The sequence below is a fragment of the Microcebus murinus genome, chromosome 5, assembly GCF_040939455.1.
Source record: "Microcebus murinus isolate Inina chromosome 5, M.murinus_Inina_mat1.0, whole genome shotgun sequence".
Taxonomy (NCBI): Eukaryota; Metazoa; Chordata; class Mammalia; order Primates; family Cheirogaleidae; genus Microcebus; species Microcebus murinus.
The window spans coordinates 12,015,581-12,037,145 of NC_134108.1; the positions used below are offsets into that span (position 1 = coordinate 12,015,581).

Genomic DNA, 21,565 nt, shown 5'->3' on the forward strand with positions numbered 1-21,565 from the left:
CTAAACTCTTCAACAGTGGGTTAAAAGACCACCCATGATCTGCGTGATCTGGCCTCCCCTGACTCTTGACCTCATCTCCTCCCACTCTCCTCCCAACTCTGCTTGCAGACTCAGCCACGCCAGCCACCTTGCTGCGTCTGGCACAAGCCACATACACTCCAGTCCCAACTCGGGCCTTTGCTGTGGCTGTTCTCTAGACACTGCTCCACCCTTGCATACCCATGTGCCCGTCTCTTTCAAGTCATTACTCAAATGTCAGCTATTTAGTGAGATTATTCCTGTCCACCTATTTAAAATAATCTTCTGTATTTTATTTTTCTTCATTTATCACATTCTAATATACCATGTATTTTATATAATTACCTTGTTAATTATCTGCCTCCATGAAATATATATCCTATGAGGCAAGAAGTTTTATCTATTGTGTTCACCGTTGAATCTTCAGGTCCTAAAACTATGCCTGGAAAATAGACAACACATATTTGCTGAATGAATGAATGATTGGCCCACTATGTCCTATGCTCACTTACACCTGTGCTGGGGAGGCGGGGCCTATGACTGACTGCCACACAGAGAAGGGGCAGCTCCTTGAAATAAAAGGAGCTGGCCAGACACAAATGAATAAATGCCCCAGTAAAAGACCCTCTGGTGAGCTTGAGAAATGGGAGCTTGTGCTCGAAGGGGATGGGACTAGCAGGTAGAACAAAACAACGGACTCTGAAACCTGACAGTCATTTTCCTATTTCTTTCATTTGGAATTTCAAGTGTGTGTATAATTGTCTGTATATGTTGTTAACAGTCTTTAAATGTTAGATGATGGTGCCTGGAAAGATTATGGGGCAAATAATTTTCTCTGACTTCCTAAATAATTTGTTTTTAATTTCAGTTAGATATTTTACTTCCAATGACCCATATATGAAAAAATAAGCGAGACTTAGATAAAGAATATTTCATTTTTTTTCAAGAAAATAGGATTGCAGGATGGATTATCAGGCAATCTCTCTATAGTGTTAGATTTCTTCTTAACTATTGACTTGCATCTAAATGAAATTTTTGAAGTTAACAATTACAGGCTAAATAGTTGACAGATTAAGAGTTGTAACTTGGAGGGTTTTATTTGTGTCTAGTTTTTCCCCCCATTGTTTTTCTGGAATTGTGTCTTATTAATTTTTTCCCCAGAGAACTAGCTTTTGGTTTTAATAATCTTCTATTATTGATTTGTGCCTTTATTTTTATTATTTCTCTTTTGGCTATTTTTCACATTTTGTGTGTTAAACCTTAGCTTATTTGTTTTCATTCTTTCTTGTCTTTTGATAAATGTATTTGAGGTATAAATTTTTCTCTAAAAATACTTTAGTCACATCCTAAAAATTCTGACGTGTGTTTTCAATGGTGATAAATTCTATTTATTTATATGTAGAAATATGAAAAATTTCCCATTTCATTTCCTTTTTAACACCCAGATTTTTTAGGAGTAAGAAATTTAGTTTACATACATATAGACTATTTAAAGCTATGCTTTCATTATTAATTTCTATAGTTAATTCTTTATAGCCAGAGAACGTACTCTATATTAAACTGAGTCTATGAAATTTATCAAGGCTTCCTTTGTAATATTGTACTTCATCAGTTTTTGACAATAGACACTGTGTGCTGGAAAGGAGGGCATATTCTTTTGTTTTTGAGGGTAGAGTCTTAGGTATCCAGTAGGCTGAATTTACTAATTTGTGTCATTTGGGTCATCTGCATCTCCCTTTACTTATTGTCTGCTTGAGCTATTGTTTCCTGGGAGGTGTGTGCTATAATCTTCAACTGTAATTGCTGTTATTTATTTCCTTTTATTTATTGCTTTATTTCTCTCTAGTTCTATGAGTCATGGTTGCTCGATATATTTTAAGGCAATATATTTGTATTTTTATGAAGGCTGCATTTTCTGCCATTTATTAAACAGGCCATAACATATTTCTCTTGTATATATATTATTTTTGCCATGAATTTTATATTTCCAGATATTAAAAATTGTTACCACAGCTTCCCTTTGGCGTATGTTTGCCTGGATATCTGTTTCTATCTTTTTATTTTTAATCTTCTGTAACTTTTTGTTTTCTGTGTTTCCTCTTTTAGATAACACATTGCTAGTTCTCGCTTTTTAAAATAACTTTTATTCTGAAATATAACATATATTTAGTGGAGTACATAAAACAAATTTAAATAGTTGGATAACTTACCATAAAGCATAAACTCTTGCAGCTCCTACTTGAGTCAAGAAATCGAATACTGCTGGGACCCCAGAGTCCCCTCTTGTGCCCCTTCCAATACATAATCCCTGACTTCTTCCAAAGATAACTACTCTCCTGCCATCTGCGGTCATTATGTCCTGTTGTTCCTTTATAATTCTATGACCTAAGTACACTTCCCTAAACACTATGATCTAGTTTTGCCTGTTTTATTATTTTATATAAATGGAATCATATTGTCTATACTCTTTAGTGTCTGGCTTCTGTCTCTCAATGTTATATCACTGTGGATAGAAGTAGTTTTTTCTTTTTTATTGCTACGTAGTCCATTGTATGACTATATCGCAATTTGTTTACTTGCTTTCCTGTTGATGGACCTTTGGGGTGTTTTTAACATTCTAGCTATTGATAAAGTGGATAGAAATATTCTTACACATGTTTTCAGTGTACATGTGCACACATATCTGAGGCATGCACACCTAAGAGTAAGGTTTATGGGTGTAGATTGTGCATGTGATCAACTTTAGCAGATATTGCCAATTTTCCAAAATGGTTCCCCACCAGCAGTGTTTAAGTTCATTGGCTCTACAATTTTGATGCACTTGGAAGTGTCAATCTTTTAAAATGTCACTATCTTGGTGGGTGTTTAATGTTTTTTCATTGCAGTTTTGCCTTGAATTTCCCTGACTGGTAATGAGGTTAAGGACCTTCAAATGTATATTGGCTAATTGATTATCCTCCTTTGTGAAATGACTATTAAGTCTTTTCTCATTTTTTTCTTTCGTTTTCTGCCTGTTCCTTATTGATTTGTAGGAGTTCTTTACATATTCTGGATATATAGCCTTGTGCCAGTTATATGTTTTGCACGTATCTCTTCTTATTTAATTTGGTTGTTTTTTGCAATCCCTGAGGTTGTCTTTTGGTGAATAAGACTTCTTAATTTTAATGTGTTCCAACTTATACTTTTTCCTTTATGGTTAGAGCTAGTGGGGAAGTGACATTATTTTCAATAAATGATACTGAGACAATTGGTTAGTAATTTAAAAAATGAAACTTGACCTTTATTTGAGACCATAATAAAAAGTCAATTGCAAGTATATTGTAGATCTAATATAGAAGGCAAGACAAAACAAGTTCTAGAAGAAAAGGTAGGATCACAACCATATCATCATAGAATAATAAAAATAACAGCAAAGGAAAATCACTACCCACAGTCATCTTTATAATATTGAGTCTTCCAGTTAATGAACATGATGTATCCTTCCACTTACTTGGATCTTCCATAGCTTCTTTTAACAATGTTTTATAGAAGTCTTATAGTCTTTTATTAGATTCATTCTAATGTACTTGAAATTTTATGATGCTGCTATCACAAAATCTTCTTAGAAATTTAATTTTCAAACTTACTGGTATGTAGAAATGTTATTGACTCACTATATTGGCTTTGCTATGTGCACCTTTTACTTTTAATAATTTGTGTGTAGATTCTTTCTATATATAAAATAATATAATATGAAAACACTGACAGTCTTGATTTCTTACTTTTCAATCAGTATACATTTTACTAGATTTTCCCCAGTACTTCTGATACAATGTTGTTAAATGATAAAGAGCATATTTGGTTTATTCTTTTTTTTTTTTGAGACAGAGTCTCACTTTGTTGTCCAGGCTAGAGTGAGTGCCGTGGCGTCAGCCTAGCTCACAGCAACCTCAATCTCCTGGGCTTGAGTGATCCTTCTGCCTCAGCCTCCCGAGTAGCTGGGACTACAGGCATGCGCCACCATGCCCGGCTAATTTTTTTATATATATATCAGTTGGCCAATTAATTTCTTTCTATTTATAGTAGAGACGGGGTCTCGCTCTTGCTCAGGCTGGTTTCGAACTCCTGACCTTGAGCAATCCGCCCGCCTCGGCCTCCCAAGAGCTAGGATTACAGGCGTGAGCCACAGCGCCCGGCCCGGTTTATTCTTAATATCAAAGAAAGGGTTTCAACATGTTGCTATCAAATATATGACGGAGGAAGTGAGGACCTCCTTACTTACTGAAAGTGGCAGGGTAAGGACCTCTTTGTTTTGCTCGTGACGGGAATTTGGGGAGGGGTTAGTTTGGCAGTTCACCTTTCATTTGTGTGGCTTTAGCCAGGGTGGCCAGGACTTGAGGATCTATTCAAGATCATGTCTTCATCCACACAATTGGAGCCTTGGTATCCCTTGGCTTCTCATTCTCCTGGGTCTCTCTACACTGTTCTTTACAGCATGGCAGTCTCAGGGGAGCTGGACTTTGTAAATGTCCATCTGGCTGCTGGAGCCCACGTTTCCCTTCCAGATGTAAATAAAATCCTATGAGTTCGAGCACATAGGGTCATATAAATTGCAATTAAACTTATCTATTATATTTAATTAAAATCAATTTGTAATCTAAACTTTTGACATAACCGTGTTAGTACTACCAAGTAAGGAAAAAAAAATAGATGATTCCTTCTCTTTTGTGCCGTCTGACTTTTCCTTGTGAGTTGAGATCTGGGGCAGGAGTGAGAGTGGAAGGTGCATGTGTAAGTGGAAGGTGAGCGTGTGGGTGGAGCACGGCGTGTAGGTGACAGGCGGGTGAGAAAGTGAGGATGCAATGATGAGAGTGGGTAGACCACAGGAAGCTGGGGGGACCACAGGAAACTGGCTGGAAAAAAAGAGAAGTCTTTGGCTGTACTTAATTAAAAGCAAGAACAAAACAACCCAAAGACAAATGGAAAATCTCACACGGAAAGTCTATAAAGGGATGGAAACAAAAAATAAGCGCATTTGTGTTCAGGGAAAGGTGAAGTAAAGTGGCCGGCCAGTTGCAATCAGCTCTGTAACGTCTGTCACTTCTCAGAACTTCACACAGTCACATAGTCTAATTTAAAAAAAAAACAAAAGAGAAAACACTTCCAGGAGAAATAAGCACAAAATTTTCTTTTAGAAAACTTAGATTTCTGGGTTTCTGATTCTAGTAATTTCAAAAATTCTCCATTGAAATCAGAAGAATGTCAAATTAGGGAATCAGAACGATGCTTTTATTTTTACTCTCAAGCTAAATATTGTAGTTACGTGTTATGCCACTAGGTGTCTCCTTGCACACATGTTACGATTCCAGAGACAGCTAATCTATTTCTGAAGGCATTAGCTCGTGTGGATTGTGTCAACAAATATCTTAATTTTGGAGGATATTGAAAAATGACCTTAATTTAACAGTTCTTCCTAAAGAATAAATAGGTGTAGTTTAGCTACATCTCTTACTCTTGCTATAGAAAAATTTTGGAGACACTAACCCAGCACTGTCAGCAGATAAAAAATTCAGGTCCCTGTGCCTGTGTTGCCGGCCGGATGATGTGGACAGAAGCCTGCCCACTTAGGATTCTGACCAGGAACTCAGCCCCGCAGTATTTCTGAATGAAGCCTCTGCTAGGAGGCTTGTTTGGCTCTCCGTGTCTCTTTCTAAGAGCAATACACACCTTGCGGATCAGACCCTTCCAAACCACGCAGTGGCAGCCGATCTGCGATTCCACGTGTAGCCATTTGGGCAGCCACATTATAACTATGAGTCACGTTAGGTCTCTTCTGAATCGTCCACATTTGGTAAATAGCTTACCCCCTCTAACTTGTCCTTAAGTTGTTGCAGGGTCAATATAAGTCAGCACATAGTAGGTGCCTACTGTGGGTGTAGCCCAGAGCTTCTGTAAGAATTATTAGATCCATTCATTCTGTAAGAACGTAATGAGCTCTACTGTTTGGAAAAAAGTTACACGTGCTGCTAAGGAGATGTTGAAAAGGCAAAGGTCAGCATGAAACAGCGCTGCTGATGACCAAAGGGTTTTGGACTTAGAATCTGAAGATCTGAATTCACGTTCTGTCTTTGGAACTTGCTAGCTCTGTACACTGCTTAGTCCACCTGCTCTTTAGGTAAGTTTCTTCACCAGTGAAAATGTGAGTAATATTATTTTACTGTGAAGACTTGGATAATGATATTTGGCAATAATTTGGCCAAATAGCATTATAAGAGCCTCCAAGGGAGGTCGCCCTGTTCTTGGGAAAGGCAGCCTTTCCTGCTATTCTGCACAGCAGTTTGGCTCCTGTGGTCTCGACCTCTCCCGTCTGACGAGGCCATGGGCACTACCTTTGCAAAATCATTAGGCCCATTAAAGTGGTATTTCCTAATGAAACAGCTAGCCAGACAGAAGAGGAATTTTGGCTGAAAGTCAGAGCAACAGGTGCAGGTGGCTGGCAGTTTTAGAATTGTTTTCCTCTCCTGTGGCTGCCTCGCAGCCAGCGATGCTCCTGTCGTGGGAATAGGTGGGCCCCTGCTGCATGGGGCGCCCCTCGTCCCTTTGGTGTAGCGTGCCGAGTGCAACTTCTGTTTGGCAAAGCTGAAGTAAAGTGATTGGCTGCCTCAAGAGCGGTGTGCACACTGTCTGAACTTCGCCAAGCACAAAAACATACTGTTTCGCAAAGTAAGAAAATATGATTATTATTCATTTGGAGAAATTGAGGGATGCGAGTTGCAGAAAGATAAGGGTCATCATTGGCCATTCTTGTCTGGCCCACCGTAGAGCATGGCATCTGCTCCCGCGCCCGCTGCCTGGGGGGAAAGTGAGCTGGGAATCAGGCGTGTCACTTAGGGGCCACCACAGTAGGGACCTGGTAGGAACCAGGGTGTGCTCACGGGACACACTAGAGGGGGCCTCATGTCTCATACCTTGCCCAGCGGCTACCGATGCTGGCCATGGCCTCGTTATGGGCTTGGTGTCCCTTTTCTGCATCATGTGGCACCTTGAGGCCAGTACAAACCTTTGAGATGGCTCCTGGAGTTTCTATCACAATCCCTTAAAATTGCACCTAAGCACACAGCTATTTGGGTCTTAGAATGACTGGCTCTTAGAAGTTCCTCGGATCTGGAGCTGGCGTAGGAGGAGGCAGATGTAACGCTGCATTTTATCTGCATTGGTAAAATTGAACAAAGGCTGCCACGAGGGTGTGTGTGTGTGTGCTTGTGTGTGTTGGGGTGTGTGTGTGTGCAAATGTGCTTTTACGGGGCCTCTGCCTATATAAATAAATTCAAATAGCTGAGAGTCAGCGTGCAGCCCTGTTTTGAAGGGCTAGTAAGAATAATTGTTCTCCAGGCAGACATGGAACTTAAGATAACCATGGGACAAAGTCAGCAATGTAGAAACAAGTCCTGGTGCTCTCGGGGGCATCTGGTCGAACCCACGGGCTGGTGAAGGGAGAGCGCCTTGACTGGGGGGACCAACATGGGGTGCATGCAGGCCCGTGCTGGACTCTGGGTGCTTGGAGGAGAATCAGCTGGGGGGCGTCCCATGGCCGGTCTCCACTTGCCGGGCCTAAGGGCTTGCTGTGGGTGCAGACCTAATCTTAGACATTTTTAGCTCTGGAGGCCACAGAAGGGCAAGAGACCCTGTAGTTTAGTGACTCAGGGGAGTTTGCAGTTTGCCACCTAGTTGTTACTATGGTAAAAAGGTTCACTGCAAGCAGAGATGGAAGAGATTGACATTATTGGTTGAAAGACGTTTTTTTTTTGTTTTTTTTTGAGACAGAGTTTTGCTCTGTCACCTTGTCATCATAGCTCACTGTAGCCTCGAACTCCTGGGCTCAAGGGATCCTCCTGCCTCAGCCTCTTAAGTAGCTGGGACTACAGGTGTGTGCCACCACACCCAGCTATGTTTTTTTCTATTTTTAGTAAAGATGGGGTCTTGCTCTTGCTCAAGTCTCTAACTCAAGTGATCCTCCCACCTCGGCCTCCCAGAGTGCTAGGATTACAGGCACGAGCCACCACACCCCGCCTTGAGAGAAAGTTTTTACCTCCCTTAGAGTGTGAATTTTGTGTGTCTGAGCCTTGATTGTCAGGGCTGACAGCTTATGTGGGAATGCATGAAGGGAAAGTTGGGAAGAGGCCTGCCAATCTCTTCAGATGATGTATTGCAGTATTTTAGTGGTGTTGAAAATAAAGTAATTTTAGGCATCATAGTTTCTCTGTTTTAAAAAAAAAGCCGTGGTTCTTAAAACCATCTGGCAATTTATCGTCAAAGTGGAGAGAAGGCAGAAAGGAAATGCACTGACTAGAAAAGACGACAATAAGAAAAGAGAAAATACGTGGAAGAGAAAGAAAGTATGAGAATTTTCTAAAGCACGTAGAAAATGGGTTGGGATCAGAATGACAGTTTGAGCTTAAATTAAAAAGAAAAGAGCTTGAAATAATTTGGATAAAGCCGTTCTTCCTCTACTGCCCCCATAAATTTCCTGGGCAAAGTAATAACCCGGACCCCTACTCCCACGCGGCACACCGCTTTGCACGCACGAATGGTCGTCTTGCCTTTGCTTCTTTCTCTCCTACTCTGCCTTGACAAGAGTATCTCCTGCTAATTGGCAAAACGAATAGATTATGTCCTGTCCTTTGCTTTGATATATGAGCAAGGGTGCATATTCTTTTCTGCTTTCCACGGCATTGCTGTGACAGATCATCAGCGAGCAGAAGCCACTTGTGCACACGCAGTGCGTTTGCCAGCTGTGCAGACTTGTGCTGCCACGTGCGTTCCGTGCTTGTTGGTGATGGAGACTTCTGCCTTAAGAATGACCAACATTTTGTTTCCTCTTTAGTTCTTTCTGTATTAAGAATAATCCACATTATTTGTTTGCGGACTTGCTATAAGTCCATCTGCTGCTCCGATAATGTCTTGTGAGATGCTAGCATTCTGATTTTGAAGCATAAAAAAGTTGTGAAGTAGTCTGTGGGTTTTAAAAATTTTAGTTCAGAATTGTTTTGTTTTCACTTAAGCCTTTGTGAAAAAGAGAATCAACCTAACCCATCTCTTTTTCCAATTGGAAAATCATCTCTAAATTATAATAAATTGTCTTCTCTTAAGAAATGTTTAAAACATTAGGCATGGTGCTTATTTTGCCGCATCATTTCAAATATTAAAATATCTATTGGGGAATAATGGAGACAGTTACTTTTGGATCAATTGAACCTTTAAATCCCTTAGTGAAATATTTTCTTGGTTCTTAAAAAAATACTAATTATACTAGCCTTCTTTATCAACAGAGCATTTGTTGCATATTGATGTTCTTGGTTTATTTTCAGGTTTTTAAATGATATAGGACTAGAGTCCATATTTCTGCCTTAACTAGCTTACCAAACAATTTCTAAAATTGCTAGAATACGCTTGGTTTAAAAAACAAAATGGAATGATTCTTCATTTGTATGTATGAAGGAAAATCTCCTTTTTGAAATTAACTTTATTATTCATTTGATAATGAAATAGGTTTTGTACTTTTCAGTTACAGAGTTTATCAAGAATGAATTTTATTTCATTTCACAAACTTAAAAAATATTAATGCTTTCATTGGTTTGGCAATGTCTCATGTTGTGGTGTGTTAAGAAATTGTTCTTTAAAGATGTTAACTGTCTTAAATATGATAAAGATAACTATTCCGTTAAATTCTGGAATAAAATACCAAAAATGTTGCTGGGAGAGCCAGCTAGGATGTTTAATCAACCTTGAAGTGTGAAAGCTATTTTATTTGATGAAACCTCGTATCACACTTGCTCAAACCCTCTAGTTGTGTTCTAATTCCATTAGTAAGAATAGTTTTGTATAACAAAGCAATTTCTAGGTAATTGCTCCAATTCTAGGTAATTGATACCATTAACTGAGCATGTACTATTCCTAAGTGTTTCTCACATGATATTTCATTTAATTCTTACAAAACCCTATGAGTTTGTTGTTGTTATTAACAGATGGGGCATCTGTTAGTTAGAGAAATTAAGTAATTTCCATAAATTTCCACATTTAACAAATGGCAGAGTTGGGACTCAAATTTAAATTTGACTCTAATCCACATGCTTTAGTGTAAAAGTTTTAAAACACATTTTTTGGTTTGTGTACCCACAAAATAACACGGAACCCCTATACACTCCCTTATGCTTTAAATTGCCACCTAAAGTTTTCATTGTACGTGTAGTTGAAAATGACGTGGTTTCTGGCATATTTCAAATATTGATGCTAAAAAAGATTACATTTCTCTTTAAATGTAACCTATGCAATATAAATGCCACAGATGTCTTATTATCTTTTTCAAAGAAGTAATCTTTAGGACTTGTAAATTTTACATTGTTTTCTTTTCTCCTGGAACTCATATTTTCATTTTACTATCCAGTGAGTTTCTATCCTATCATATAATATTTGTATACTGGAAACTCTCTTATTGATAATTCTGTTATAGATTTAGGCCAAAAGAATACATATTTAAATTGCAATTAATTAAAAATACCTTTTTGGTGACATAATTAAGCCAAAAAGATTTAATTTAGAGTTATTATTACAATTATTATTGGTACATAATTTAATAGGCAACATGAATATGTTGCACATTTTGGCCAATAATGTTTAAATAAAAGAGGTAAAAGCTTTTATTAAATATGTATTACTTAATGAGACAGATGGCACTTTTCCCCCTAATTATGTAACATATCCATGGATGAATATTATTTATTGCTAGAATGAGGAAGAGTTCAGAACTAATTCTAATCCTATTTTTGATTTTTATGTAAGCACTTAGAAATATTTTTCACATAACTAAATGGATGAGAATTGAGCACTTTTTGAACTCCTTTCAAGGTTATGCCAAATATCACATGATAATCTATCACGATTACTTTTGAAGATTAATAGACAATTCAAATAGGCTTTGTAAAAAAATTTTGTTGAAAACAAAGAACTGGAAGCCTCTTGATTTACAAAAGTGTTTTGTTGCCCTGTCATTAGGCTCTCATACATTTCAAAATTCCTGGTAATACCAAAATTCTTTATCAAGGAATATTAAATAGCTACTAATTTTTCCTTCAACTTTTTTCTTATAGGCACTTTACTTAAACTGATATTCTCAGAAAGGGTTGGGAATACCAAAAAACTATTACTTTCAAAACACCTTTACCAACATTGTTATTATTATTTTTTTTTCTCAAATTACATTTATTATGTGCTTTATATATATTTTCATCAAAACCTTGGAGCTACCTATTTAGCTTATCAACATAGGGATACCATATGCCTTGGTTAGCCTGGTTAATGGAACCAGTCTCATTGTTAAAACAGTAATCAAAGGTATTTGCATGTGTCTCCATAACCACTATTTCACTTCCAAATTTTTCCTGATTGTGGCTATGTGCTTTGTATGGAAAAGAAGAAACAAGAGTTGACCTTAGATTATTTTGATGGTCCTTCTGCTCCAAATTAACTTTGGATTATTTTGGTAAAATTTTAGATTTCATATATGTTGACTAAGAAAGGAAGTCCCCAAACACCAAAATTATTAACCAAACACTTACATATAACCTCCACAAAGGAGCCTCCTTCCTAGCTTTCTCCCATCCCACCTTCATCCTCTAGACCACTGACTGCATATTATTTTACCCATTTACTCTTTGACTGAAGGAAGCCTGACCTCAACATGGTTTCATCTCCATATTCTGCAGACTGGGAAGGAGATTTCTCATGGGATGTTCACGATGGCAATATTCCACAAGACAAAAATTTGAAATTTATAGATTTTCTATGGAAATTCATCTGTAGTTTATTGGTTTTACTGTTTATATATTTAATTCACTTATTCAACAAATATCTATTGAATCACCCTGTGTACAAAGATGGGGAATAAAGCAGCAAACAAGTAAGCAATTCCAGACACAGCACCTGCCACCAGGTAGATTATATTATAGTGAGGAGTTGGATATGAAAGAACCAGCAACTGCACAAACATTCTCTACGATAATGAGAACATCTATGGATAAAAGATCAGGTGATATGAGAGCATATAAAAGGGGGTTGATTTCTCACAAGGATCAGGGAAGGTTTTCTTGACTAAGTGATATTCTGGCAGAGGATTAAATAATTGGATGGTATAAACCATCTTGGGTGAGGACTGTTGAGGTAAAGCATATGCAAAGGTTCTGAGATTGGGAGAAATGTATTTAAGTAATTTTTAACAAGCTAGTGGAACAGGGAAATGGAGAGAAAGAGACATGGAATGATACAAGAAAGGGCTGGGGAGGAGGCAGAGGCCAGCTGGTGCAAAATCCCCCTCATAGGAGATTTTTATGACTTTAGTCTTTATCTCAAGACCAATGACCATTATAGGGGATTTAAGGACAGAGATGAATAGTCAGATGTGCATTGAAAAAAACCTCACCATTCTGGGCCAGAGAGAAAGCCAGGACATCAGGTAGGACGCTGTTGAAGTGGTCTGAGAGAGAGGTACTGGTGCCTTGGATGAGGACGGTAGCAATGGGTGTGGACAGAGTGGAGACCCTTAAAGGATAGTTAGGATGTAAGGAGGTGGAATGTGCACAACAGAAAGATTCTTTAGGATCCAAGGAAGGCCTAATGTTAGTGGCCAGAGCAGGTGCATTTTAAAAAAATCTCAAAGCTTAGAAGAATTAGAGGTGAATGTTTTCTATTTGCCTCCTACCATCTCCGGCCAATTCTGTGCTTGTTTTATTTCTAGAAATCTGGCTGAGTGAAAAGGATTCAGAACTCTATTGAAATAAAGTCATCTGAGGGTGTAGTCTATTAGTTTAAAAAATTATTTTAACAAATTTTGCCTAATCTGTGCCCTTCACTGGGCTAGGCACTGGGGCACAAAGAAGATTAGATCTTAGCCACTACGATTAATGTACTCATTGTCCAACTGGGGAGGCAGAAATGCCCACAGAATCTGGTTACACTACTATGGCCACTGTAGTGTCACTTATGAACAATGTCTTGTGGGAGAGCTGGGAGAGTACAGGGATGGTTAAGAGAACAGGCTCCACAGTCTGGGTTTGAGTTCTGACACATTCATGTGCTAACTTCCTGATCTAAGTTGCTTAAATCTCCTCATTTAAGAAATGGGGCTAATTATAATAAATTATTCATAAAGTGATTCTGAAAATTATATGGCATGATGCATGAAAATCATCAATGGGCCACGTACATAGCAACTGCTTAATAAATGCAATAAATTTAGCTATTATATTATTATAAGGAAGGGACTGATTAGCTATCTGAGTAGAGTCAGGAAAGGTTTCACAACTATGCTTTATATATTATTTAAAAGGTATACATAGTTGGCCTTTAATAAATGCTTATTTAAGGAATGAGTATGTTTTATGGTAATAAAATAATTTATTGAAAATTTAGTACATGTTAGACCCTGCTGTGAGCATTATAAAGATGTTTCCTCATTTAATTCTCATTGAACCCTAAAGAAGAAATGATATTCTTATTCCCAGTTCACAGGTGGGAGTTCTGAGGCCTCAGAACATCAGTGATTTGTCCCAGGTTTTGTATAATTAGTAAGTTGCAAAATTAGGATTTCAATTCAGTCTAGTCCAATCCAAAGCTGGTACTTTCCACTTCTACAATATATTTCCTTCTTTACTCAAAAGTGCTGCTGAATTCAAACCAGCTTTTGCTTATTATGTCTTCTCTTAATGCATACCAAAAATACTTGCTGTAAGGAGTCAATAAAATATAGTATTTTATCTGAACATTTTAATTTTACAAATAAATGCTTATTGTAGAAAACAAATATATAGGGGAATAAAAAGTAAATCACTGGTTGTTCCAAGTTCCATAATTACTATACACATTTCTCTGAAAATATATTCAGACTTCCCCCCTGCCAGTGCACTGATATGTGAGTATGGATGTGTATAAATCTTTTTATGATAAAAAAAATTAATGAGATCACTCTGTAAAGTTTTTTTTTTTTTTTTTTTTTTTTTTCAGAGACAGGGTCTCACTCTGCCACTCAGGCTGGAATGTAGTGGTACAATTATAGCTCACTGCAGTCTCGAACTCCTGGGCTCAAGCAATCTTCCTGTCTCAGCCTCCCAAGTAGCTAGTGCTACAGGTGTGTGCCACTATGCCCAGCTAATTTTTTTATTTTTTGTAGAGACAGGGGTACTGCTATGTTGCCCTGGCTGGTCTCGAATTCCTGGCCTCAAGAGATCCTCCCACTTCGGCTTCCCAAAGTGCTAGGATTACAGGCATGAGCCATTATGCCCAGCCACGTTTTTTTAACTGACTTTTAAATTAATAATATATTGTGAAACTCTTTTTATGTTTGGTAAGGTAGTGCTTAGCACAGTTCATGGCACATAGTAAAGGCTCAGTGAATGTCAGCTGCCGCTGTGACTGTCATCCTTACCATGGACAAATTGCCTTCCATTAAGTCTGTAATAATCTGACATCCCGACAACATGTGAGAGTTTTTTTCAACACATCTCAACCTCCACCAAACGTCGCTTCTATTGCTTAATTTTTTTTCTTTTTGCAAATCTTGAAGATTAAAAATGGAGTCATGAGGTTTTATTTTGCATTTATTTTATTGCTAATGAGGTTAGGCATTAGTCATCTGTATTTTATCAGAATTTTCCTTTTTTCATTCTTCTATTACTTTGCAATTAATTTTCTTACTGGCATGTATGAACATCCTCTATATTATGATTCTTCTATAGGAAATGTATATTTCAGATATTTTCACCAGCTGGTGATGTGATTTTTTTAATTAAGATTTTAGTGGTTTTTTAAAAAAATATTAATAAATAAGTTAAAATTAAGTAAATTTATCAATCTCTTTATTATGGTTTATTCTTTTGCATTTTATAAATAAATGTCTTATACCTATGTAATACAAATTTGGCATTTTTGACATTAAATAGGGGTATGCATTCTTGATAATTTGGGGATGACTGGTGTAAGAAACGAAGTCAATCTGGGCATGCACCTGTACTTGTGGTGTCACTGGGAAAAAGTTGAAAAGCTCTCTGCTTTAGGGAGAGTTTCAGTGGCTTCTGGATCTTTAACAAGTTCCTGCTTGTCAAAGTCTGAAAATATGAAGGTGTTTTCTTTTTGTTTTCATTTGCTTTTCTTGAAACCACAGAGTGTCTTGTTTTTCAGGTAATCCACTTCAAAATGTGCTGCATCAAAAGGGGCTCATCTCGGTATTAAAGTTGGGACTTCTGAGGAAGGGGCATGATCACATTTTTGAAATTAGATAATAGCAGTGCCTCAAATATTTCCAAATCTTACATTGCGTTGTTCATCATGAAGAAGAAAATATTTTCGCTTTTCAAGAAATATATCTAATTCAATATTAAATGTGTAAGAATACTGACAAGTGTGCAGATGAAATTCTGGCTTATTTTGTGAACTCAATTTTAAACAGTTGACTTATTAATTTCTGTAATAAAAAGCCATTTAATGAATTGCTTTCATTGTGAAATTCATCCATCATAACAGGAATGCCTTCTCCCCCCCACCCAAAGAGATCTATGATTTTATGAACATTTTAATCCCATATTTAACCAAAAATCTTTTCTTTTCCAGCTTTTATTTCTACCAATCTGATGTCATACATGGCTACCGATGGCAATACTCTTGTAAGTACCCTTTCAAACATCTCAGGCTATAGATATTGTCAGCTTGATGAATGAGTGACATAATAGGCAAGTTAAATTTAGGTTTGGCTCAGTATTTATTGTCCCCCATTTCATTGGCAACAATGGAATCAAATGACCTTGTTGTTAGGTTTCAAGGTTCTTATGGTCACCAAGCATTTAAGGCCTCTGGCTATTTACTGTTAAAGATCAAGAAACATAACCATGATTTTAATACACTGTACATAAAATTATCTCTGTTTTAAGAAGATGCTATGATACTAATGTAGTCTCTCATGCAACCTCTGTAGCAAAAATTCCGTTAATTATGCTGAAATTGTGGATTTGAAAAAAATGTATGGCCATAAGTTTGCCTAACATAGGTAAGTAAATTGCGCAGGTATATTATTGCTATTAGATGAGGAAACTTATGCGGGGGCGGGGGGTGGGTGGGAAGAATTAGGACATTTATATCAGTAGCATGATGTTTCTAACAGAAGGGGCTGTGGAATCATGTGGGGTTGTATGGTGTGCACCTTTTGGCAAATCTAATGACCTCATAGTGGATGCATAGGACAGAGTTTTTTGGAGTGGAGCCAAAAGGAGAATCAGAAGTGGTTTTTTTGGTAGAATATAGTGCACACTTCCTGCCAAATCGAGAATGTGGACAATGGTTTTCTGATGCAAATTAGAAGAGGGATGTCAAGGCAGGCTGTGGTAATGGTGATGTAGAAAGTAAGTTAACTAGACAGCAGCAGCCTGGAGGTTAGCGGATAAATTCTCCACTTGTCTTGCTAACAGTTTCATATCCCAGAAGTAGAAAAGGCAGTGAAAGCACTTTAATTTTGGTACTTATAAGTAAGGAAGAAAAGTGTGTTAGTGATGAAAAATGGTGGAAATGTTGAGAGCCAGGACTGCAGGAACCAAAAATAAAAAATACAAATTATAGCCAGTTATGTATGGTAGGAAATTTGTCCTCTAAAACTTGGAGTAAAGGAAGGTGTGATGCCTTGGACATGAATGGTGGATGTGTTTTGATAATAAAAATGTGAATAATTACAAGGAATATGAATAAGAGGAACAACTAAGAGAATACACTTGACCCTTGAACAACATGAGTTTGAACTGCACTGGTCCACTTATACACAGATTTTTTTTTCAACAAGTGCATTGAAAAATTTTTTGGAGATTTGTAACAATTTGAGACAACTCACAAATTAACCACATAGCCTCTAAAAAATTAAGAAAAAATCTGGCATGTCGTGAATCCATAAAATACATGTAGATACTAATCTATTTTATCATTTACTACCATAAAGTATACACAAATATATTATAAAAAGTTAAAATTTATTGAAAATTTTGCACACAAACACAGACTGTGCATGATGACATTTATAGTTGAGAGAAATGTAAAGAAATGTAAACATGCAGTATTAAATCACAACTGCATAAAATTAACTATAGTAAATACTGTACTTGTGTAATAATTTTGTAGCCACTTCCTGTTGTCATTTTGGTGAGCTCAAGTGTTGAGAATATCTGAGTATCCATATCCTCTTAAAAGGCTACATAACACCAATCATTTCCCACAAGCAGTGTCTCTCCATTAAATTGCATATTGGAGTAAAAAGTGATCTCCTTGTCACGGTTTTGTGTATTTTTCACTGTGTTTAATGCAATATTGTAAACCTTGAATAACACTATAGGATCCATGTGAAGTGCTGCTGAATGTGCTGCTAAGAAGCAGAGAAAAGCCATGATAATACAGGAAAAAGTTGAATTGCTTGATATGTACTATAGATTGAGGTCTGAAGCTGTGGTTGTCCACCATTTTAAGACCAGTGAATCCAGCATAAGAACCACTGAGAAAAAGGAAAAGGAAATTCATGAAGTTGCAGCTGCAACTATGCTCACAGGTGCAAAACCCTTGCCCTTTTTGCAAAATACTTGCAGCTTTTATGTGGGTGCAGGATTGCTATAAGAAAGTCATACCTGTAGACTCTAATGTGATTAAAAGGCAGCAAATGAATTTCCAGATGCCATTAAGAAATGCTTGGACAGGTTTTTAATGTGGTTGAAGGTGCCCTATTCTGGAAAAGAAATGCCACAAAGGATATTTATTAGTAAGGAAGAAAAGGGAGCATCAGGATAGGTCAACTCTACTATTTTGTGCAAATGCAGTCAAGTTTATGGCCAGGACTGCCCTTATCTCTAAGATTTCTAACCCCCAACCCCCTCATCTTCGAAGGGCAAAAATAAACACCAGCTGCTGGTCTTTTGGTTATACAACAAAAAGGCCTGGACAGCAAGAACCCTTTTTCTGCATTGGTTTCATCAGTACTTTGTTTGGAAGTACCTTGACAATAAGGGACTTCCTTGTAAAGTTCTTTTGATACTGGACAGTGCCCCTGGCCATCCAGAACCCCATGAGTTCAACACCAAAGGTGTCTCAAAATAGTCTACTTGTCCCCAAACATGATATCTCTAATTCAACCTCTGGATCAGAGGGCACAAGGACCTTTAAGGCTCATTACACACAATACTCTATGGAAAGGGTTGTCAAGGCTATGGAAGATAATCCCAAAAGAGGGAGCGTTATGAAACACTGGAAGGATCACACCATTGAAGACAGCGTTGTTGTTACAGAAAAAGCTGTGAAAGTCCTCAAGCCTGAAACAATAAGTTTCTGTTGGAGAAAACTCTGTCCAAATGTTGTGTATGAATCACAGGATTTATGACAAAGTCAATCAAGGAAATCATGAAAGAGACTGTGGATATGACAAAAAAGTGTGTGTGTGAGGGGTGGGGGTGAAGGGTTTCAAGATATGGATCTTGGAGAAATTCAAGAGCTAATAGACACCACACCAGAAGATTAACAGAAGATGACTTGGTGGAGATGAGTGCTTCCGAACCAGTGCCAGATTACGAGGAAGGAGACGTAGAAGAAGCAGTCTTCTTCTGAAAGACTGAAAAAAAATTGGCAGTCTGACAGAAGGGTTATGATTATTCAAGACTGATTTTGACTTCTTGTACAACGTGGACCTTTCTATGATATAGGCACTGAAACTAAAGCAAATGGTGGAAGAAGGATTGGTATCTCAGTATGGAAACATTTTTAGAGAACTGGAAAAGCAAAAAAGGGAAAAATTATAATGTATTTTCATAAAGTTACAATGAGTATACCTGCCTCTCCAGCTCCCCTTCCACCTCTTCCATCTCCACCCCCTGAGACAGCAAGACCAACCCCTCTTCTTCCTCCTCTTCCTCCTCTTCCTCAGCCTACTCAATGTGAAGATGATGGGATGAAGACCTTTATGAAGATCCACTTCCAATTAATGAATAGTAAATGCATTTTTCTTCCTTATGATTTCCTTTCCTCTAGCTTACTTTATTGTAAGAATACAGTTTATAATACATATAACACAAAGTATGTGTTAATTGACTGTTAATATTATCTATAAGGCTTCTGGTCAACAGTAGACTATTAGTAGTTAAGATTTGGGGTAGTTAAAGTTACTCCCAGATATTTGACTGCACAAGGGGTCCGTGCCCCTAACTCCTGTTTTGTTAAAGGGTCAACTATAAATGTGGTTGCAATTAAAGACTTTTGCTAGCAGCAGATGTGAAGGCATATGTACTGGCTGTTAAAAGAGGGTCCTATGGTCAATGGTAAAAGCAAATGAATATCACAGATCTGTAAAAATAGAGTCAGGAAGACTACAGTTCAGAGTAACTAAAGTTCACGAAATTTTTTAAAAAGAAAAAATGCATGTGATTATAAGCATGTGTGTTTGTGTTATATGGAACAAGGAAATAAAAAGAATTAGGATTGTCTGATCCTTGGGAAAGGTAATGTAATGTTTAATTCTTACATCTCTTCACCCTTTCCACTGAAAGAATGTAGCCTTCCAACTGGAAGAATTTCATCTTATATCTTTAAGAAGAAATGGAAATTAAGGTAATAAGAGAACACTTAATCACTTTAACAAAGTAATTCATTCTTTGAAGAATTCATTTAATATTCACCCATTACCTATCCTTATTCTATCATGTATCAGGCACTGTACCAGGTAGGAACTGGGGATTTAACTGACTTTAGACAAGTTAAAAGCTATAAATCTTTAAATAAAAAAAAGTATACCCCAAGTGTGGTGGCACACACCTATAGTCCCAGCTACTCTGGAGGCTGAGGTGGGCAGATCACTTGAGCCCAGGAGATCAAGGCTGTAGTGATCTGGTTGTGCCACTGCGTCCAGCCTGGGCGACACAGTAAGACCCTGTCTCTGGAAAAAAAAAAAAAATATATATATATATTTATGAAAATACATTATAATTTCTCCCTTTTTTGCTTTTCCAGTTCTCTAAAAATGTTTCCATACTGAGACACCAATCCTTCTTCCACCATTTGCTTTAGTTTCAGTGCCTATATCATAGAAAGGTCCATGTTGTACAAGAAGTCAAAATCAGTCTTGAATAATCATAACCCTTCTGTCAGACTGCCAATTTTTTTATATATATATATATATAAAATCCTGGGTATTGGAGTAAGTTCACAGATGTGATTACTCAAGGACTAACATATCATCTGTATGATTCCAATCTAGAGCTATTACCAGTGTAGTAAGCAACCCAGTCCCCCTTAGTCCTGAGCACAAATGACTTCTGTCCTTTTTAATGTGAACTCTGGCTATTTATGGATCTTTCTCATTTCATGAGCCATCTCCACTCCCAGACGCAATCAGCCGGCCCTCCTTGTGTGTCTGTGTGTCTGTTATTTTTGTCTCACCGCCATCAGTGTCTGGGCAGTACTGCTGAACATTTCTCTTAAGCATTTCTTCCAGCTGCTTTTCAGCAGTTACCCTACTTTATCTTTCCATTCAGAAAATTAGTTCAATTTTCTGCTGTCATTTGTTCTCTAAATAAAATGTAGCACAGGAGACCTATTTTTCTGCTACGTAGTTTCAGTAGGTTTGACACATTTGACCTAATCACATCCTGTATTACACTTCATTTCCACTAAACTAACGTTTATTGAGTTATCTGGGCTGAGCACTCTGCTTGGTGCTGGGGTAGGAAGATAAAGAGCTTACCATCCCACGGGGGAAGGAATATACAATTAAGGCACTCTTGTTGATCTTAGTCTGATAATTATCATGAAGATTGGTATGGGAAATGGTGTTAAGAAAATCATTTGGAATTTAAATCCAAGTTCTAAGTACTATTCAAAATTTTATTATGTGGGCGCTAGAACAGCACCGATCTTTTTTGCTAAGCTGAGTATTTTGTTACCTGACAGTACTCTTTCCTCTCTTCTAAATGAAACAACAGGATTTTCAAAGCTTAAGTGTCCTGCAGAACCCAAAGTATTAAGGCACTGAGCTCTACAGGTTCTATCTCTTAACAATTTCTCTGTCTTTGCCCCCACAGCACTCTCCTGCTCCTGCTCCTTGCTGGGCTCTTGTGTCTGCCCAGGTCGCCCTCCAGTCCACTTACGGCACAGCTACCAGGGCAAATTTTCTCAGACACAAGTCGGATTATGCCTCTTGCCTCCTTACACAGGTTCAATGTCCCATTGTCCTTCAGGCCAACTTCAGAGCTTGAAACACAACTTACGAGGCCCTGTGTGACGTGACTTTGTCACTCTTACGGTTGTTGTCTCCCCCTCCACGGTCGATGCAGGCTGGACCATATCTGCATCACTGTATCACATCCTGTTATGCTCAGGTCTTTATCTTTCAAGTCTTTGATTTTTAAAATTTCAAAATATTAAGGGAATGCAAATGTTTTTGTTACGTGGATACCTTTTGATAACACAGTGATTAAGCTGGGGCTTTTAGTGTGCCCATCATCTGAATAGT

The 21,565-nt window shown here is 37.6% G+C and overlaps 1 protein-coding gene across 3 annotated transcripts in view; it reads left to right on the forward strand.

Moving 5' to 3' along the window:
* Nucleotides 1–21,565, forward strand: part of IPCEF1 (interaction protein for cytohesin exchange factors 1) — a 170,432-nt gene that overhangs the window by 59,448 nt on the left and 89,419 nt on the right. For all 3 annotated transcript variants that reach the window (XM_020287278.2, XM_020287279.2, XM_076002851.1), the window contains one exon: nucleotides 15,655–15,707. In XM_020287278.2, coding sequence (XP_020142867.1) covers nucleotides 15,675–15,707 — 33 coding nt within the window. In that variant the 5' untranslated portion in view covers nucleotides 15,655–15,674. The remainder of the gene's footprint in view (nucleotides 1–15,654; nucleotides 15,708–21,565) is intronic.